Source organism: Meleagris gallopavo, chromosome 1, assembly GCF_000146605.3.
Source record: "Meleagris gallopavo isolate NT-WF06-2002-E0010 breed Aviagen turkey brand Nicholas breeding stock chromosome 1, Turkey_5.1, whole genome shotgun sequence".
In the NCBI taxonomy this organism is placed as follows: domain Eukaryota; kingdom Metazoa; phylum Chordata; class Aves; order Galliformes; family Phasianidae; genus Meleagris; species Meleagris gallopavo.
In genome coordinates, this window is record NC_015011.2 from 48,381,036 (window position 1) to 48,398,580 (window position 17,545).

At 43.4% G+C, this 17,545-nt stretch overlaps 1 protein-coding gene and 1 long non-coding RNA gene across 3 annotated transcripts; one reads left to right on the forward strand and one right to left on the reverse strand.

Annotated features, from left to right (window-relative positions):
• The first annotated feature begins 10 nt into the window (after positions 1-10).
• On the forward strand, positions 11-1,696 carry LOC109367231. 2 transcript variants are annotated; one of them, XR_002114141.1, is made up of 4 exons: positions 11-95; positions 710-845; positions 1,156-1,300; positions 1,422-1,696. It is a non-coding gene; the product is annotated as an uncharacterized LOC109367231 (long non-coding RNA). The 2 variants fall into 2 exon arrangements; XR_002114143.1 differs by lacking the exon at positions 11-95 and adding an exon at positions 102-202.
• Positions 1,697-1,794: 98 nt separating this feature from the next.
• ADSL (adenylosuccinate lyase) lies at positions 1,795-17,539 on the reverse strand. Its single transcript, XM_010710687.1, has 13 exons — positions 17,377-17,539; positions 13,769-13,972; positions 12,558-12,602; positions 11,705-11,784; positions 9,730-9,901; positions 9,525-9,571; positions 9,036-9,126; positions 8,236-8,305; positions 7,111-7,258; positions 5,212-5,302; positions 4,575-4,664; positions 2,231-2,407; positions 1,795-1,939 (listed from the first exon to the last, which is right to left on the reverse strand). Exons 1-13 carry the CDS (start codon positions 17,530-17,532, stop codon positions 1,853-1,855), a joined length of 1,458 nt encoding a protein of 485 aa, XP_010708989.1. The 5' UTR covers positions 17,533-17,539; the 3' UTR covers positions 1,795-1,852.
• Between the last annotated feature and the right edge of the window lie 6 nt (positions 17,540-17,545).

The following is a 17,545-nucleotide window of genomic DNA, read 5'->3' on the forward strand; positions in this document are numbered from 1 at the left end:
CATCCGGGTGGCGGCGCGGGGCGCGCTGGGAGCTGTAGGCGGTGCGGGGAGCACCTGAGGGTGGGGTGCGAAGCGACCAGAAACGGCTTGGAACGGTTGGTTATGGCCAGCTCATAACCCAGGGCTCCGTCCGACACGGGTTTGAGCTCCTCCAGGGATGGGGCACCCACAGATCTCTGTGCCTCGCTGCCCTCACAGCAAAGTATTTCTCCTTAACATCAAACCTAATTCTCCCCTCTTTTAGTTTAATGCCATTTGCCCCTGCCCTATCACTATCAGACAGCATGAAACATTGGTCCCCCAACTGCTTGTATGCTCCCTCCAAATACCGGAAGGCCACGATGAGGTCTCCCTGCAGCTTTCTCTTCTCCATGCTGAACAAGCCCAGCTCTCTCAGCCTGTCCTCACAGGAGAGATGCTCCAGCCCTCTGAGCATCCTGGTGGCCCCCTCTGGACTGACTCCAACAGCTCCACGTCATCGTGGTGCTGAGCCCCAGGCCTGGATGCAGCACTTCAGATGGGGCCCCACGAGGGCAGACCATCCCCTCCCTGTCCCTGCTGCCACCTCTCTTTTCCCACAGGCCAGGATACAGCGTTCAATTGAAGTCAGCCCCCTTCTAAACAGATGGCTAATTAAATGTTAATAGCACAAACAGGCAAAATATTTTAGGCACCATAAAACTTAACCAGTGTTTACGCCTTACTCTAGAGGCAGCTGGATGAGAGGCGGTCGTGGCCTGAACTTCCCACTTCTCCAGATACTTAATATAGCCAAGTCTCTTTACAACACATTACTGCATTTTGAAATCCTCTTCAAGCAATCGTGGCCTCAAGGAGGAGAGCAGGTAGCTTCTTTCAGTTTATTCTGTTTTCTGTAATTTTCTTCAGCCATAACATTCCAAGAAGAATCTAGTAATGTTTAACACAGTATCTCTGAGAACCAGGAAAAATAACAAAGGTAAGAAGGAGCCTTTAAGGAAGAAGAGGTAAGGAACTCATTCCAGTTTAAGTCAGAGGGAGACAAGTTTGGTCCAGTACCGAATGCCCAGTAAAGCACAGATGCAATAAGCAGAACACTGAAGGTCAGAAATAAGACCAAAGACCTCTTGAATTTCTCTGGCATTCAGTGAATTCCCACATTGTTTTTCTTATCAGACAAAACTTACTTGTGGTAGAGAATGACTTGCATTTGCCAGAGCCTACATACAGTTCACAAGCAAGCACCTACAGCCAAGGACCTGGAAAAGTAAATCACAACGGCTGGTTCCTAATATAAGCTTATAAACAAGCTTGTGAGAAGGTACAGTATTAGGACAGTTAGACATCACTAACTGAAAGACAATCACAGTTAGATGCAGCCCAGAAATTCCATGGTTTCTCCCTTTCAAATCATTTTTGCCTGTTTGCTCCCCAAATTACAGTACTCTGAAAGCAAGGACAGCCTCTAGAATTCTTTGAGCTACCTGTGGAGAAAGCTTAAGAGAAGATGAATAAGAAGAGAGTGGGCTCAGCTCCCTTACCCTTGGCTCTTCAGTAAGTCACACATGAACGTCAGGCAGCACCAGACCCTGCTCTTTAAACAGCTGGCAGTGCTCTACAAGGGGCCATCAAAAGGCACAGTGACAGAGCAACTTTGTCACCATTGAGTGTTTCTCAGTAACTACACACAATGGATGGAGGCTTGATTAAACAGCGAGCAAAGATTTGAAAAGCCTATCTGGAATCAAAGTGGTATAAGCTCTGAGGGTTAAACATACTGTAGAGAACCAAAATAAAGTGACAGCATAAGCAGACTTGGTTCAATAAGGCTTTTATTATTTTCCTGTACCCAGAGGCCTTTGCTGAATATTGCCTAAAGTGTCAGCTCAATTTTCCCACCCATCTTGCTTTGGTATGGAATCAGTGCTGGTCGAACCTCCTCCTTCAGGAACTTTGCCACCTGTTTAAGAAAAGGGAAAAAGAAAGTTAGTGGAAGAAAGATGTTCCCTTCTCTTCTCTATTCAGACCTGCTTGCCTCACTGGGGTCTGTTTCACAGAGGCACTGAGTGTCAGGTACATCCAGGATCATGTGTGAAGCCCATAGGGCAGAAAGACAAGGCAGTCAAATGAAACAAGGTATGTGTGTGTCTGCCACAGCAGTAGGAACAGAGGTATGAAATATGAGTACATAGAATGCAGTATTAAAAAAACATAATTGCATAACACCACCAAAAACCTGTAGCCTCTTTACCTGCTGAGGAGCACGTCCAGTGAAGGAGGAAGGATCCAAAAGGCTGTCAAGGTGTTTATGGATGGGGCTGAAGTAAGGATCAGCACGGACACGGGCAATGAAGTCATTATCACCCCCTTCCTGTTTCACAACTGCAGCTGCTTGCTGGGAGAGAACACGGATCTTCTCATGGCAATCCTACAGGAGCACGGGGAAGAGGAGGGAAAAGGAAAACAATCAGTCCCTTGTTACTCACTCTCACATTTATCCTGCTTGTGCAGGAGGGGAAACATCAAAGCATACTGCATTGGACAGCACACAAATGAGACAGCTTAGACTGTAGCATCTCATATCACCATATAACAAGATTTTCCTGATCCTCCTACATCTCTGCACTTTGAGGCTAAAGAAGTCTGAATGATATGCACGTTCCCTGTTCAATCACCCCACAAGCTTACAGCAGTAGAACCCATCACACTTTCCCAGACTCTCCACATACTCTCAGGATTCACTATGGAATTTGTTTTTCCAGTTGTTCCATTCCCTACTTGCACAGGTTTTCTGAAGACAGACTCTAATAGCTGTTCCCAAAATATTCTATGAACTATAATGGAGGAATTCCTTATTCACAAATAGTCATCCCTGGCAAGGAACATCTTGAGAGAATAACAATCTACAAACTTAGGAAAAAAAAAAGAGAAAAGAAGAGAAGCTGTCCAACTTAATCAGCAGAGAACTATGTAAACCATGGCTTACGAAAGGACAAACAGATCGAAGGGAAAAAAGCACACAAATCCAAGGGCCTTAAGACATTCTTTGCTAGAGAATCTTCATATGGAGTTAAGACTGACAAAAATCCTAATTGTTCTAAAAGACTTCCTCCACCTTTGACTTCCTGTGAAATCCATCTGTAAAAACAAGGAAACCCAAATTCCATTGAGGACCACCCATAAGATCAGATGCTGTCATTCTGGCATTAAAATATTTATGTGATTGATTTATAGTCAAGCAGGAATCTTCTCAAATGCATTATCCTTGAGCAATCTTGGTTAGAAGGAAAATTATCTCCTATTCCTTGCTTCCTCTATTCAAAGGCCATCGTGCTCCAGCACTGACATGTTTCAGGCAAACAGAGCTGTTCAGGATGTTTAGGGGGAGGGAGCTCTTCAGTGGTGAGGAAGGTAAATGAGTTTTTACGTTATGAAGTAGGAAAGCCTCAGATTTGTCTTCAGAAAATTTTGTTGTTACAGTTTTCAGTGCATGAAAACAGAACATATTGTGAAAAAGAACAGCTTTTCTAAGTGTACTCTAAAGATTTGTAATTAAAGAGCACCAGAAAGAAGGTAAGCCAATAACAAACACAAATGAAATTAGCTTTTCAATCTAATTAAATAGACTGTTTAGGTAAATACAGGATGCTTTAGAAAGAGAACCAGCTGAAAAGATAAGAAAACTTTTACACAGAATATGAACCTTAATATGTTTAATTAGGAAGCTTACTGATGGACACAGTGACAAACATCACAGACACAAAGACAGGAAAAAGGATGTTTCCTAACAGGGTGAGCTGCCAGAAGTGCTCCAGAGAGCCACAACCACAGATTCTTCTCAAAGCTTCTAGGAAACCTTTCTGTTGTTACTATATTGCAAGTTTCACTTCATCTTTTATGGGAAACAATTACTGAAGGAAATGTTACAGTCTAAAGGTGAGAGAAAATAAGCTAGTTTTGTAGGATGTAAATTTTATTACCAGTTTCAAACCGAACTTTGAGATTAAATGATAAGGAATTATAATGTAACTGTGTCTGAACCTACTTGCTAAGAAAAACATTTTTATTTCTGATTTCAATTTGCTTGGACACAGAAAACGGAATGAAGGACCATAAACGATAAAAGCAATAAAAGGCAATATACTGAACTAAGCAAGTGTGATACAAGAACAAATGGTTTGGGCTTACTTGCACTGATTCATTCCTTTAATTTACAAAGGTACCCCACTGCCAACATGCTCCATTTGAAGAAGCCTGGCCTGTGTTCCAAGTTCCCTCAAACATTTACAGAAGGAAAGTGCCTGCTAGTATCTCATGTAATAAAAATAAATAGGTCTCTCTGCCCTCCAGCACAGGCAGCCAGATTAGCTCAAACACACAGCGTTCCTAACAGTAAATAAGGATCTCTACAACTGCTCTCTCCACAGAGAGCAGAGTCTGGCTTTGCAGCACAGGTGTAATATTAATAACTCTGCAGGAGTAAGGGGAGAACAAAGAAAGGGGAGATGTTCAGGAAGACAAAAAAAGAGCAGCTTCTGTTTGTTAAGAGTGAGATATCAGGCAGTGAATAAAGGTATTTTGGAATTCATCTGTACCTGACGATTGCCCCCTGCTTTCACCATTGCCATGATGATATTCTCTGTGGCCATGAACGGCAGCTCCTGCCGGATCCTCCTGTCAATCACCTTCAAACAAAGACAGCGGAGTTACAGGAATTCTGTAGGCAGCTGGGACTCCTGGTAAGCTTTTTCTCTCCCTTTAAATTCCCAGGAAAGGTCATTTCTCTTTTTGATTTTAGCTCTGGAAATCTAGGCACAAAGCTACTAGCTTGAAACTATACTTTAGAATGTTACAGTGGAAAGGACGTACAATGAGGTTGTTGTCATGCTGCTGTTTTTTAAAACCTGTGGGTAATTTACAGGGCTGTGTGAGACCTGCCTTGACGGTCAGTTTTGATGGTAAATTCTACAGGTTCATGGTGCAGTTCAGATAGAAGTGCCCCTTTTAAGAAGTTTGGCTTTGACAAATACCATTGCGTGTCCATGCTGCAAGCAGCGAGAACACAAAGCGAAATTCAGAAACTGTTTGAACAAACAGATAGAAATATAATCTTTGGGAAGATTTACTATTTCCCTCTGCCCCCTCCCCCCATCCCCGCACCCCTCCCTCCTTTTTTGGTACAGTTGCAGTATCATCAAGGATGCAACTCCGCATCCTTATGGTATTATTTACCTTTGGATATACTACGAGTCCCTCGGAGATGTTCTGCAGCGTACTCAGGATGATATCAGCTGTGAGAAAAGCCTCAGCCAGGCACACACGCCTGTGAACACAGGTGCCCAAAGGCCCCAGTTAGCAATAAAGGTCACATTCAAATCCACCACAAGTTCAGCTCTCCAGTTTCTGCAAATGTCTCCAGATAGCATTACAGAGGCCCTAATGCTTGAATTGTTCTCTTTATGGGTGCTTCTTGCTGCTTAAAGGTCACAAACAGGAAAGCTAAATAAGAGCTACCCATCTTGAGAGCTACTGTTGTGAGAAGAGAGCTGCTGGGTCGCTAGAGAAAGGGAAAGAGAAGATGAGAAAGCACAGAGGTGCACACAGAAAGCTCTGAGATAATTCAATGGTAACACAGCCAGAAAAGAGGGCAGCAATTTACAGAGCCAGCAACCACGTGAGACTGCCTCTCTTTCCCCAGGTGCTCTGCACTGCCTCGTCTACTGATCCTGCCCTCCAGCAGGAAGACTTGCTGCATGCTCATTCTGTGCCTGGCTTCGCTCAGCAGGGAACTTTCAAAGTGGTCCATGTGTGTGGTGGGGGCTTCCTCTAAGAGATCAGCTCTTGATCACCCAGGAGGCTCCTGACAAAAAAGGAGTAAAAAAGGAGAGGGAGGAAAGGAAAGCAATATTGGGCACTGAGCTGTATCAGGCAAAGGGCTCTGGGTCACAGCACAGCCAGTACAGCATCATCATCCAGCTGTACCTGATCCATTCTCAACTGTGATCTTTAAAAAAGACTCTTGCACTTCAGTCCTGTGCTACGTTTAAGGTTCTCAGTTCTATCATACTGTTTTGAAAAGGTTGCTCTGTCTGCTGTTTCACAGATCATTCATTTACCTTTTCTCTGTCCTGCCTCCCTTCGAAACACTTTAGCTCTGACAACAAAAGTCCAAGGCACAACGTTTTCTATATCAAGTATGGAATGAACAAATGACCCTGTATATTAAATGAAGTGAAAATAAATGGGAAACATTCCAGTATTATTTCTACACTTGGCAGCCACTGGGAAACGAAACCACCATATCAACCAGCATCCAACTTCTTAAACGTTGTATTTTACGTTGTCTATGCAGCTCTCTCCTTAGCAAGGCAGGTAATATTAGCAGCTGTGCAGTCCTCTTAGAAAAATACATTCAAACAAAGACTACTTTGAAATATTAAAGGTAAATACGAACTTTATGCAAATTTAATACTAACTGCTAGATGAATGAACTGAATGCAATTGCTACTATTTAATTAATTGTAGATAACTTTGGATCATCTCAAAATAGTCATAATGAAGAATCACAGAACAAAAACATTGCTCAGCAAACTTCTCTAGAAGATGTGCACAGGTTTCTATAAGATTGCTTAATAATGGTTTGTGCTCGCTCTTCAGGATCTAAATTACTTCTTTTAAAGAACACTTCACAGAGAGATGAAAATAAGATTCTTTGGATTAGTTGGAGGGTGAAGGGATTACTGTTGCATCATTCAACATTATGAGTGAAGAAGAGTAGGGTCAAAAGCTGTGTTCAAAACAGGAATGAAAACTAATTTGCAAAATGTGAGATGTCATATGCTGTAACAGTACATCCTTAAACCAGAAGACTACCAGATCAATTAATCACCTGTGTTTTCTGCAGCCCACTTCTCTCTGTTGTATTGCTGTGCAAAAAGATCTTGACTGTTACAGAAAACTAACAATTTTCATCTCATCTTTGAGAGAAAACCAGTTTGTAGTCGCTAGATTTTATCAACTCTGTTTTTCATCAAGCGGTAACCCGTGGTTTTAGTGTCCACTCCAAATATATCAAAGGAGCTTCTTGCACAAGATATTCTCAAATTGCTGCATTGCACAAAGTACACAAACCTGTTAGCACTGTCATCCAACGTTCGCTCAAACCACTGCACAGAAGCTGTTTGGAGGGGATCCAGGACCAGAGTCATCAGGTGCCGAGCCAGGCTGCAGCATCGCTCTGAGCGCATTGGATTCCTCTTGTAAGGCATAGCACTTGAACCTGTGGAAGGAGAAAGAGTGATGGGAATGGGGCAATAGAGGTGCTGCACTCAGGAAGATGCAGGTCCTGCCCTGGATAAGAAAAGTCAAAAAATGGTTCCTAACATGCTAAAGTCTCAAAATAGGATAGTTTTCCAAGGACAAAATGCAATAAAAAAAAGTGACAACATCACACTTCTTCAGATTAGAAACATCTAAATGTGGTAGGAAAAAAAGTGAGAAGACATGTTGTCATTGTGCAAAACAGCAGAAGCACTACCACATGAAAGGAACAGATGGACGTCAGTGGTAGCGCAGTACTTCGCAGCATCTCTCTAGGATCATGAGAGCATTGTCTTTCAGAGCCAGATAGTTACACTGATGCCTTTTGCTCTAGTGAAACCAAGCATAAGGTGTAGAACAGTACTAATAACAGACAGGGCTATGGCTTAAACTGCTGACTCAATCCTATGGAAAGAAGGGTGCCTGAGCTTTCTTCCAGCCAAGATCCAAAATTATGTTTCCTTCTCTCTCTTTTTTTTTTTTTTTTAAACTAAACATTAGAAACACATAATTGATGTTCTTCTGGAAAAGGTTTTACTGCTCTAAATTTGTCTGTGTATAAACAGGCAACAAAACGTGCTGAGTCAAGCTGAAAACCTACAGTTCCTGTTAGCTTCATGAGGAATGGAGAACACTGAGTTCTCCTCAGACCCATGTTGTCTTCTATGGATAATAAGGAATACATGACTCTTCTTCTCTACCCAAAACGCAGGAAGTGAAGAACACAAACATTAAAATCAGATTAACTATTTAATATCCAGAAGTCTTTGGTTTTCTTTTTTCTTTTTTTAAATAATTCAATACAATAAAAACTTTACACCCCAGTTAATTTAAAACAACTTCTCTCAGTGACATTTCTAAGTTTGCTTAAAAGGGCTGCAGCAGCATAAATAAAAGGTCCATACCCTGTCCCAAGAAATGTCAACCATCTCTTACCAATCTGGTCTTTCTCAAAAGGCTCTTCTATCTCCTTCAGGTTGGCCAAGAGACGAATGTCAGTACAAATCTAGAAAAAAGCCCAAGAAATTAACAAACAGAACCAAACCAACACACGTCTCCTGTCACTGTTTGTGCAGAATTGTTTGCACTTGTGTCCAAGATAAGAACTAGGGAAACAATGAAAAACTGCCACTACAATCATGCTTCCTGACCTAAAAATCCCAAAGTCAAGAAAGCATCAGCAAAAAAGTCCCTCCACTGTATTAGAATACATCAGGACCCCAAAGCAGGTCCAGTGTTTGCATGGAATGGTAAAGATCAGAAAGAAACACTGAAAAAGCATAACAGAAGTACAGCGATTAGCAAACATAGATAACAACTGCTCACTGAACCAGCCAGCTTGTAGAACTAAACCAGAATGCCACAGATCATTCTAGCCCAAGAGAAGGGCCAGGGAGGGAACAGAGATAAATCAATGAAAAGAATCCACAAGAACAGCCAGAATAACACTAATATCAGAGATGCAACTGATGGGGAGAAAATGGAGAAATTTAAAAACCTCATATACACTCAGAAAGACATTTAGTCTACTTGGATCAATTTAGCACAGATTAGACTAATACCTGGTCTTAAGATCTTTGATATCTGATGCCTAAGCATGGACCCAATGGTGATTTACGTGATGTCAAAGAGGAGCTGAACAACAAACACCAATTAATATTTCTCAAGGTAAGCATTCAGCACCACAAACACCTTCTCCTGTCCTCCTTCCTGCTGTATACGCATAGGGTGCTCACCTTGTGAACAGATGCCCCCAGACTGGCCAGTACAGACAGGACTTCAATATCCACCTTGCGACTGTAGGTCTGCCCCGTGACCATGTAAGACCTAAAAACAAGCACAGAAGTTGAATGCTCCAGACATTAAACTGGATGACAAGACTGAGAGCAAGGTGTGACAGTGGCTCTTGAAGTGGATGACAACGCCATCATTTTGCCCTGTTGACACATTTGGATTCAGGCTGTCAGCTCTTTGGGTAGCATGCACAAGGAGAGAGAGTGAAGCAGAGGAAAAGTGGACAGCTGTGCTTTAAAGAAGTGGCCTGGTTAGGACATGGAATTCCCCCCAGAGAGCCTCAAGTGGGAATGAAAGACCACGAGGGAAGGTAAAATCAATAGCAGCACAGATGTCAGTTTGGCAGTAGGTAGAATCTGAGCCAACGCGGAAAGCAAGAGTCAGATTTGGTTAACACCACATTTAGGTTACTAAGCATTTTTGTTACATACCGCTTAAATCCTGCCTTTGCAGTCACTAATCTGTCCAGTTCTTCAACCTCAGAGGGACAAAAAACAAAAACAAAACAAAAAGAACCTCAGTATTCAGTGACCCAAAAAGTATTTGATGCCAGAACCTCCACATGCCCTTAAAGAGAAAAGCACTCCAGACAGGAGAAAATTTCAAGGTTGAAAGTCTGCTCTCTGGCTGACTTACTTTACTATGGTCTCCCTCAAAGAGCTGCAAGAAGCTGGCCTGAGTGCCAGTGGTGCCTTTCACACCCCGAAAACGCAGGTCGTCCCGAGCTCGCTCCAGATTCTGCAGGTCCATGCACAAGTCCTGGATCCACAAGCAGCAGCGTTTCCCCACAGTGGTGAGTTGTGCAGGTCTGAAAACAACCAAGAACAGAACACAACTCCTTGGTGATTTACACAATAACTCCAAAAAGACCATCCTTAGCTGATGAGTTTACTGTTAAGATCTCTCTGACTCATCAGAGCAGGAGTTAAAGAGATTGGTACACATGTATCACTAGTCAATTATACTAGACAATAAGATTATTCTTTTCAGGAGAAAAAAAACTAATATTGATGGCCTTTTTCCAGAACTCTGTCAAATGGAAAAGCCTCAGTTGGAGAGAAACAACATGAAGTGAAGGGTCTACTCCCAGGCTCCTTATTTCCGCTCCCCAGCCACAGCTACCAGGATCCAGCAGCCAGCTCGGTGGGAGCAGTTCTGCTGGCAAATGGCACCCGCTAGGGGCCCGGCCCGGCAGGAGAAGGCAGAGAGCTGGGAGACAAGCACAGTGAGTGCAGTACCACTACCACACGCCCTAGTTGCTCTGATGTCAAGGACACAGAGGGCCTCTACCGTTTCAAAGGCTTCACAGATGAGCAAGGTGCTCCGATTAAGCTCGGGCACAGACAGCAGAGAAGATGTGGAAGCAGGGATCTGCGATTCAGGAGGAAACAGAGAAACTGTACAACAGCACAGGGATGGTGGTAGGAAAGCCAAAGCCTGTCTGGAGTTTAATCCATTGTGGGGTATGAAAGGCAACAATAAAGAACTCTGCAAGTACATAAGCAGCAAGAGAAGCCAGGGAAAATGTGCTCCTAAACAAGTCAGGGGGCCCTGCTGACACAGGACTGAAAAAGTCAAGGTATTGTTGCCTTCTAATACGGTTTTCACTAGTAGGACTTGCCTTGCATATACTTCTTGAATACTCCTTTGCACTCTTTCTAAAATTCAGAGTGAAACAAAGACCAGATATTATTCCTCTGAAAAGCTTTTGATAAGGAGGGACCAAGGACTGAAGCTGACTGATTGAACAACACAGCACATACAGCAAGATTACTAATCAAGAGACCTGATCTGATGCTCCCACTCTCCTTTGGGGGTAATTTTAAAGCAACAGACATTGATTCTGTCATGATCTGTGCTTAATTTCCATGGGTCTGCTGTTCCATGTCACCAGGATAGAAAATCCAAGCTTATAGTTTAAAGTCTCTGAAAGCAAGCCTCTGAAAGCAAACTATCTTCATGAATTAACAGATTAATTACTTTCCCCAACAACAGACAAGTCCAAATCTTGCTGTATTTTGACTCAGGAACCTGCCTACAAGCAGTAATGCCAATAGCATTGCACAGAAAATGTAATTTTCCAGAGACAGAAAATGCCGTTGTCTCGTTGAAAGGGAAATTCCTCCTTTTTTTCTTTTTTTTTTTTAAAGTCATATAGGGATGTATGAAAACAGAGATCTTCTAGTCATCATCACTTGAGAAGGCAGCTTTAGCATACTGAATAGCTGTTGTTTCCTTCCAATAACAAACCTTTCTAAGATGCAGTGGAATACAACTGATGGGAAAACAAGCATTAGGAATATCTGACAGGCTCACTGCAATTCATGAATCACACCTTCTGAAACAACCCACAATTTACATCTATGTTAACAAGTTCCTTATGAAGCTCTGTTAAAACAACTGCTGAGAGTATTCAAAGAAAAGTCCAATTTCCTGATGTGAGGCCGGCGATAGCAACACACTCCTTTTCTGAACCACCACCAATGTCCAGCAATGCCAAATGCCACAGGTCTGAGATGGTAAAAGAGAAGGGAGAAAGAAAAAGTAGTAGCAGGTCAGTCTTTCCAAAGCACAGCTGAACAAACAAAAGCAAAGGCTGATGGCTACTTACTGGTAGTGAGTGAAGCCCAAGGTAGGCAGGTCAGCGTGTGCCTCAGCAAAGTCGGCCAGCCGGCTGATCACCCTTGCGAGCTGGTGGATGCAGGGAGGATGGAAAAGAGGTGGAATGAAAAAGGGGTGGGAGAAAAAAAAAAAGAACAAAAGCTGGCATGCTCAAGCATAACATTGAGAGAAAAAGGGGACGGGAACAAGCATACAGTCCTTGAATATCTCTGTCTAACTGTACAGCATGGTGCGCTTCTTATTGTCAGGGCATACACACAATTCTTACTTGCTAAGGAACTCAAGAACGGGATGATGAAAGCAGCTGGTCTTTAACTGAAGCTAGTCCAGTTCTCACACTCAACCCAAGCTGGTTTACCCTTGAGTATTTCCTTCAGTCCTGGTCAGAAATAAAGCTGCTTGGGGTGTAATGGACACATCTACAGTCCAGGGAAAATTGGGTGCCAAGACATTCAGGCCAGCTACACTCCATCTACATTGAACTCAGAAAGTTGTATTATATAGCTTCCTTAACGCAGATGCACTCCTAGTGATATAGTTACGTGGTTGCCTAAGCTCATCTTGAAAGCAATACAGTTGTTTTCTGAGACTGATACCTGTGACACATGTAAACTGCTAGTACCTAACAAAAGGTGCTTACAATTCCCGTGATAAGCAGGGAAGCTTTAAGGGAAGACTTGAGAAAAAGGAAGATACCGTTCACTTGCTTGAGGATAACCTAAGCAGCCAGCTCCTCCTAGCTCCTCAGTGAGCTCAGCCTAAGAAAATCCAGGCTAAACACGTGCTATCCACAGAACATCAGCACTGCCTGCTTCTGAGACACTGCATAATCACCTTCTCACCTTGGGTAGCAGCAAGTTAAACCCATCTCGGAGGACAATCAGATCCTGAAAGAAGCAAAGAAAGGAAATTTGGGCCGTGTCTGACAAACAGCCATTCAGCCTGAGAGACCAGACAAGGACCTCCCTCAGCAAGAACACAGAAAATCAAATGCTTTGCCTGCTCCAAAAGTCTCTTCTTAGAACAAGGCATCAGCTTTTATTCCTGTGCCTAAACACTGCAAGGAACTTGTTTATGACAAAAATGCTGGATCCATCATTGCTCTTACTATACTATCCATAGCAAGTCATACTGGGCAGCAGAAGTCCTATTTCCACTGAGAATAAATGATTATTTGGAGATAGGTGTGATGCGCATGACAGATTAAATCACTGAATCAAAGGAGAAAATGGTGGCATTAGTAGGCTAAGGGTAGCAGAAGAGTGAAGTCTGATCACGCATCAGTCCCACCTTTCCTCTTTTCAGACTCAAATACAGACAGGTGCCAAATGACCTGGGGAAGGGAATATTAGCTAAAAGCCAAAGAGATTTTCAAAGGAGTAAGGTACAAATAATCATGCAGCAGTTTTCTTGTAGGACAACAGAGGATACCGAGTTGCAATATCTTAGATATCAGAGAGCAGCAATATGCAGAAGTTTTAGTTTGCGCTTAGGTTCAGACAGGTTTTTCCTGACTTCAGACAGTTCTGCAGAATGGGGGCACTTCCTTTTTTATTCAACACATTTATCCATTCTATTGAAAAGCTTTATCTACCCCGAATCAGTGCAGGTGCCCCAAGCAACAACTGAAAGCTCATGTGCTGCGTATACCAAAAGTTGACTTATTTTGTAAGCCAGTGAACTCTTTTCCCACTGGCGTAACTGACAGTTCATTTGTGTCTGCATACATTTTAACTTGTGAATATCTTATCTCCTTGAATGTTTAACATGCAAACAGAGCTCAGGGAACAGTAAATTTGCAGACAGATCTTGCTTCATATCAAAAGGGAGAAGCCACAAGAGGAGCCAGTCTTTCTAGAGTACCTAGGAAAAAGGTAATCAAGTTCAACAGGAAGACTAATAAAGATGTCTGAAAAAAAATAATAAAAAAATCGACTGACTATTATTTTATAAGCAAAATGATAAAGAGCTACTTATAAAGAACTACTAAGTGAGAAACTATATCTTTGTTTTGCCCAGCTCTGCAGGCAGGAAAATGAAAACCTTCTATTACCGTGTTATCCCCTACGTAACAGGAAGTTGCTCCAAGGTGAATGATGGCTGCAGCTTTGGGACAGCAGTGGGCAAAGGTGTGAACGTGTGCCATCACATCATGGCGCAGCTTCTTCTCTTCTTCTGCTGCCATCTTGAAGTCAATGTTGTCCAGATTTGTTTCCATCTCCTTTATCTGCTCATCTGTGATGGGAAGCCCAAGTGACTGCGAAGGAGAAAGAACTTTAAGAGGTAACTCAAATTTGATACAGAAGCTGTGTAAATAATTTACTCCCATGTGACAGCTCATGGAAAAATGGCAATTGGGCACAGTCAAAAGTTGCAAGAGCAAATGCTGCTCCATTCTAAAGCCCTCCAAACTCTTCCAGTAAGGCACTCTTCAAGCTTAGATGTTCTTCCCGGGCTTCACATTTTCCTCAATCACAGAACATCCCTGTGTCAACTGCAAACATTAGGCATACCGAGCAAAGATTAAAAAAATAGTACACTTTTAACTTCTTTCAGTGAAATTTACCATTTGGGTAAAGAACAGTCCAGCTACCAGGTGACAAGACAGCTCGTTAGGAGGAATTCAGGACCAAAAAAACTCCAAGCATATATGGTGTGCTTAGAACAACTGCTTAGAACATACAGAAAGCAAAGGCCGTCTGCACCTTTCCAAAAGCCCTAAAATTCATCTCAGCCTGAAACTGGAATCTGGGAGAACTAATTCCCTGATCTGGAAGCACGAGACAAATACTCCTAGTTCATCTTTTAAAATATTTGTTAAACTTTTTCAGGAAGCTGTTTTAAAAACAGAGTAAGATATTATCAATACTGGTAAAATTTTACACTAGCTAATTAAGACAAGCAAAATGTCTTTTTCTAATACGGTGAGTTTAAAAGTCTCACAATGAACTTAGCACTGCTGTCTTTTCTATGTTAAAACACTATTATTCTACAGCAGTAATTGCAATTCTCCAATCAGGAAGCTTTAATGATACAAAGCATTTCAAAAGCTCATTCTATTCAGAATCAAATTGATTAAAAAAGTGTTTGCACATGTGGAATCTGGAATAGAGAAAATAGCAAGTGAAGCAGATAAGTCTTCAGGGTCCTCATCAGATAATTAGCACCTAAACAACTTAAAATACCTTGCTGCAAGCGTAATGACACAACCATGAATGTCCAGATGAGCAAGGGGTAGCTGCTGGCTCCAGACTGCTGTCTCTGAGGTGCTCAGATACAGATCATAACTGCCTGGAAGCCCATAGACAAGACATCAGGCAACAGTCTTGTGCTAACAGCTCTTGCATTGTTCACATATCCAGGAGCTGTTCTGAAAAGCTGAAGATGGTACATAATTGTTGGCAACCCAGAGGAAGAAATAATCCCCAAGAAAAGAGCCTGTCACAATGTCAATACGTGTAAGGTAGGTGCCAAAGCCATGTCCTCATGTGCCCACAAACATGACGTGATGCCTCTTCCCTATGACCTTCTGTCAATATTAACAGTACTTCAGAGAGAAAGCAATCAGATGTCCTTCAAATATGTCCACCTGAGAAAATTAAGTAACCAAGTGAGATCACGAGGTTTCTCCAAAGTGCCATAAGTCAGTGATAGGCTTTCTGGGTTGTATTTTTAAGGTGCAGTTCCTCTGAGGCTGTTCCAACACAGTGACGTAATGTTGTAACAGCTCTGATTGTTCACTCACTCCTATAGCAAGAGACCAGAGCAAAGCAGATGTGCGATACAGAACATCTCTGACAAACAGAATAAGAACACTGGGCTGCACATCTGGCAAAGAACATGTAAGATAAATACTCCAAATTTATAGGGAAAAGAAAAAAATTGAGAACAACTGTAGGTGCTTATACTTAGGAGAGAAAACACTGAGATTCCACATGCACAGAACACTACTGGTTGGGTCAAAGCTGTGGGATGTCTACTGGAAAGAAGAACTCCATTAATTTTTTGCTTGTCTTTCAAACAACTTATTGTCAGGTCAGGAGCTCAAGGCTCAAATTAAAGAATGATTTATTGGTGAGAATATTGTAATACAAATGAATTTACGTTAAAAACAAAACAAAAAAAGTTAGAGTTTGGAAATGGGTATGAACTCCCGTGCTTTAGCTCTTAGCTTGGACTTCAACTAGTATTAACTAGGAGAAGATGAGGAAGATGAGTTGAAGAAGCTGTCTCCACACGCTTCACTGATTCTGCTCTTTCTAGCTTCTGGCATCACCTGCTATAAGAAACAAAACGCAACCTGGACAGATCTTCTGTTTAACCCAGTATCTAGTGACACAATCTTTCAGCTATTTCACATATTCCAAGGGGCACACTGAAAAATTTCTCCAGCGAGTACGGTGTGTATTGAAACCACATACCTCACCTTATTCTTCACCTAAAGCTTATAACTAAATCGTACGTTCTCTCTTTTGCTACTTCCCTGCGGAAAACTTATTGTTAGGCTTTCCTAACATTCTGATTTACTACAGGAAGGCTGCTAGGGTGACTGGAGAGGCAGGGCACAAACGCCTTGAAAGACAGTGAAGATAATTACTGGCGTAAATGTTGCCCACCGTTCATTCATTGCATTATTACTATTACTTTACTGTATGCAAAAAGTAATACTATGCACCTTTAATAACAACCTCAGGAAATCACTTCTGATTGCATCCATCACAACCTGCCCGCTGACAGAGCTAACAGGTGCTGAGGAGCTGGCTCTTTCAGGCCAGAACTGACTTCAGAAGGCAAACTCCTCCGGAATGAGGAGACAGATAAAAATAGCGGCATCCCTCCTCCCACTTCGAAGATTGTGCTTTAGAAACTGCACTGTCTGCCTCAGCTTTCTGGGAGCAAAGCCACGGTGGCAATGGGAGGCAAAGCAAGGGGCAGGAGACACGGGAACCCCGAGCTCAAGGCCTGGGAGCAGACACCGAGAAGTTCTCACGGGTTCTTCCAGCAGCTTGCTTCCTTCTGTTAGGTACGTCACGTGAAGTCCTTCAGCATGTAATGCTTCACTGAGCACAACACAGCTGTATCACAACAGCTCCAGCTTCTAATACGCCGCCTTTGGTGCAGAAGGAAAACCTCAGCGGCACCGAGCACAGCTTGCTCATCCTCCAGCACGGCGCTTCCCTGCCCTCAGGCTAGCAGTGACAGCCCGCCTCGCCTCTGCACACCGCTACTTAAATACACGTAGGCGCAGCGTGAGAGCTGTTCCATCACAAGCTTTTGCGCCTTTCTTTCATTTTCGACGGCACACGCCCGCCTTTTCACTATTAATACCGGGGGGCTGAGCGTTCTGCTCGCTCGGGCCACGAGCCACCTCAGCCCACACCTACGGTGGGCCAAAGCCCGCAGGGCTGCCGAGCGCAGCTCTTTCACAACCGGGGGAGCGGGAGGGCGGCGTGCAGCGCGGGAGGCGATTGGCTGGGGCCGGCAGGACAGCCGCCTCGCGCTCACACACCCCTCGCAGCCTCTTTTAGCGGTTACGCTTCTATTTATTTTGGACGAGGCGAAGGGCTGCGCGGAGGTCGCCTCGCTGAGCTCGTCCCGCAAGGGGCCCGGGGGCAGCCCGTCAGGACCGCAATCCCAGCGGCCGCGTCTCGGCGCCGTTACCTTCTCGGCCTGGGCGAGGTAAAGCCAGAGGCGGCGCCAGGTTCCGAACTTCTTCCTCTCGCTGAAGTTGAAGGCCATCTCGGCGCTGGCGTACCGCGACACCAGCGGAGAGCGGTAGCGGGCCAGCGGGTCCTCCTCGGCGCAGGGGGTCGCCATGACGGCGGCGCGG

Bases quoted from the DNA above. Each gene is read 5' to 3' on its own strand.
- ADSL (XM_010710687.1), bottom strand. From the start codon at position 17,532: ATGGCGACCCCCTGCGCCGAGGAGGACCCGCTGGCCCGCTACCGCTCT. The intron at 9,902-11,704 runs GTAAGTAGCCAT...GGTTGTTTTCAG, and splicing joins TTGGGCTTCACTCACTACCA to ACCTGCACAACTCACCACTG. The intron at 8,306-9,035 runs GTGAGCACCCTA...GCTTTTTTCTAG, and splicing joins TGGGGGCATCTGTTCACAAG to ATTTGTACTGACATTCGTCT.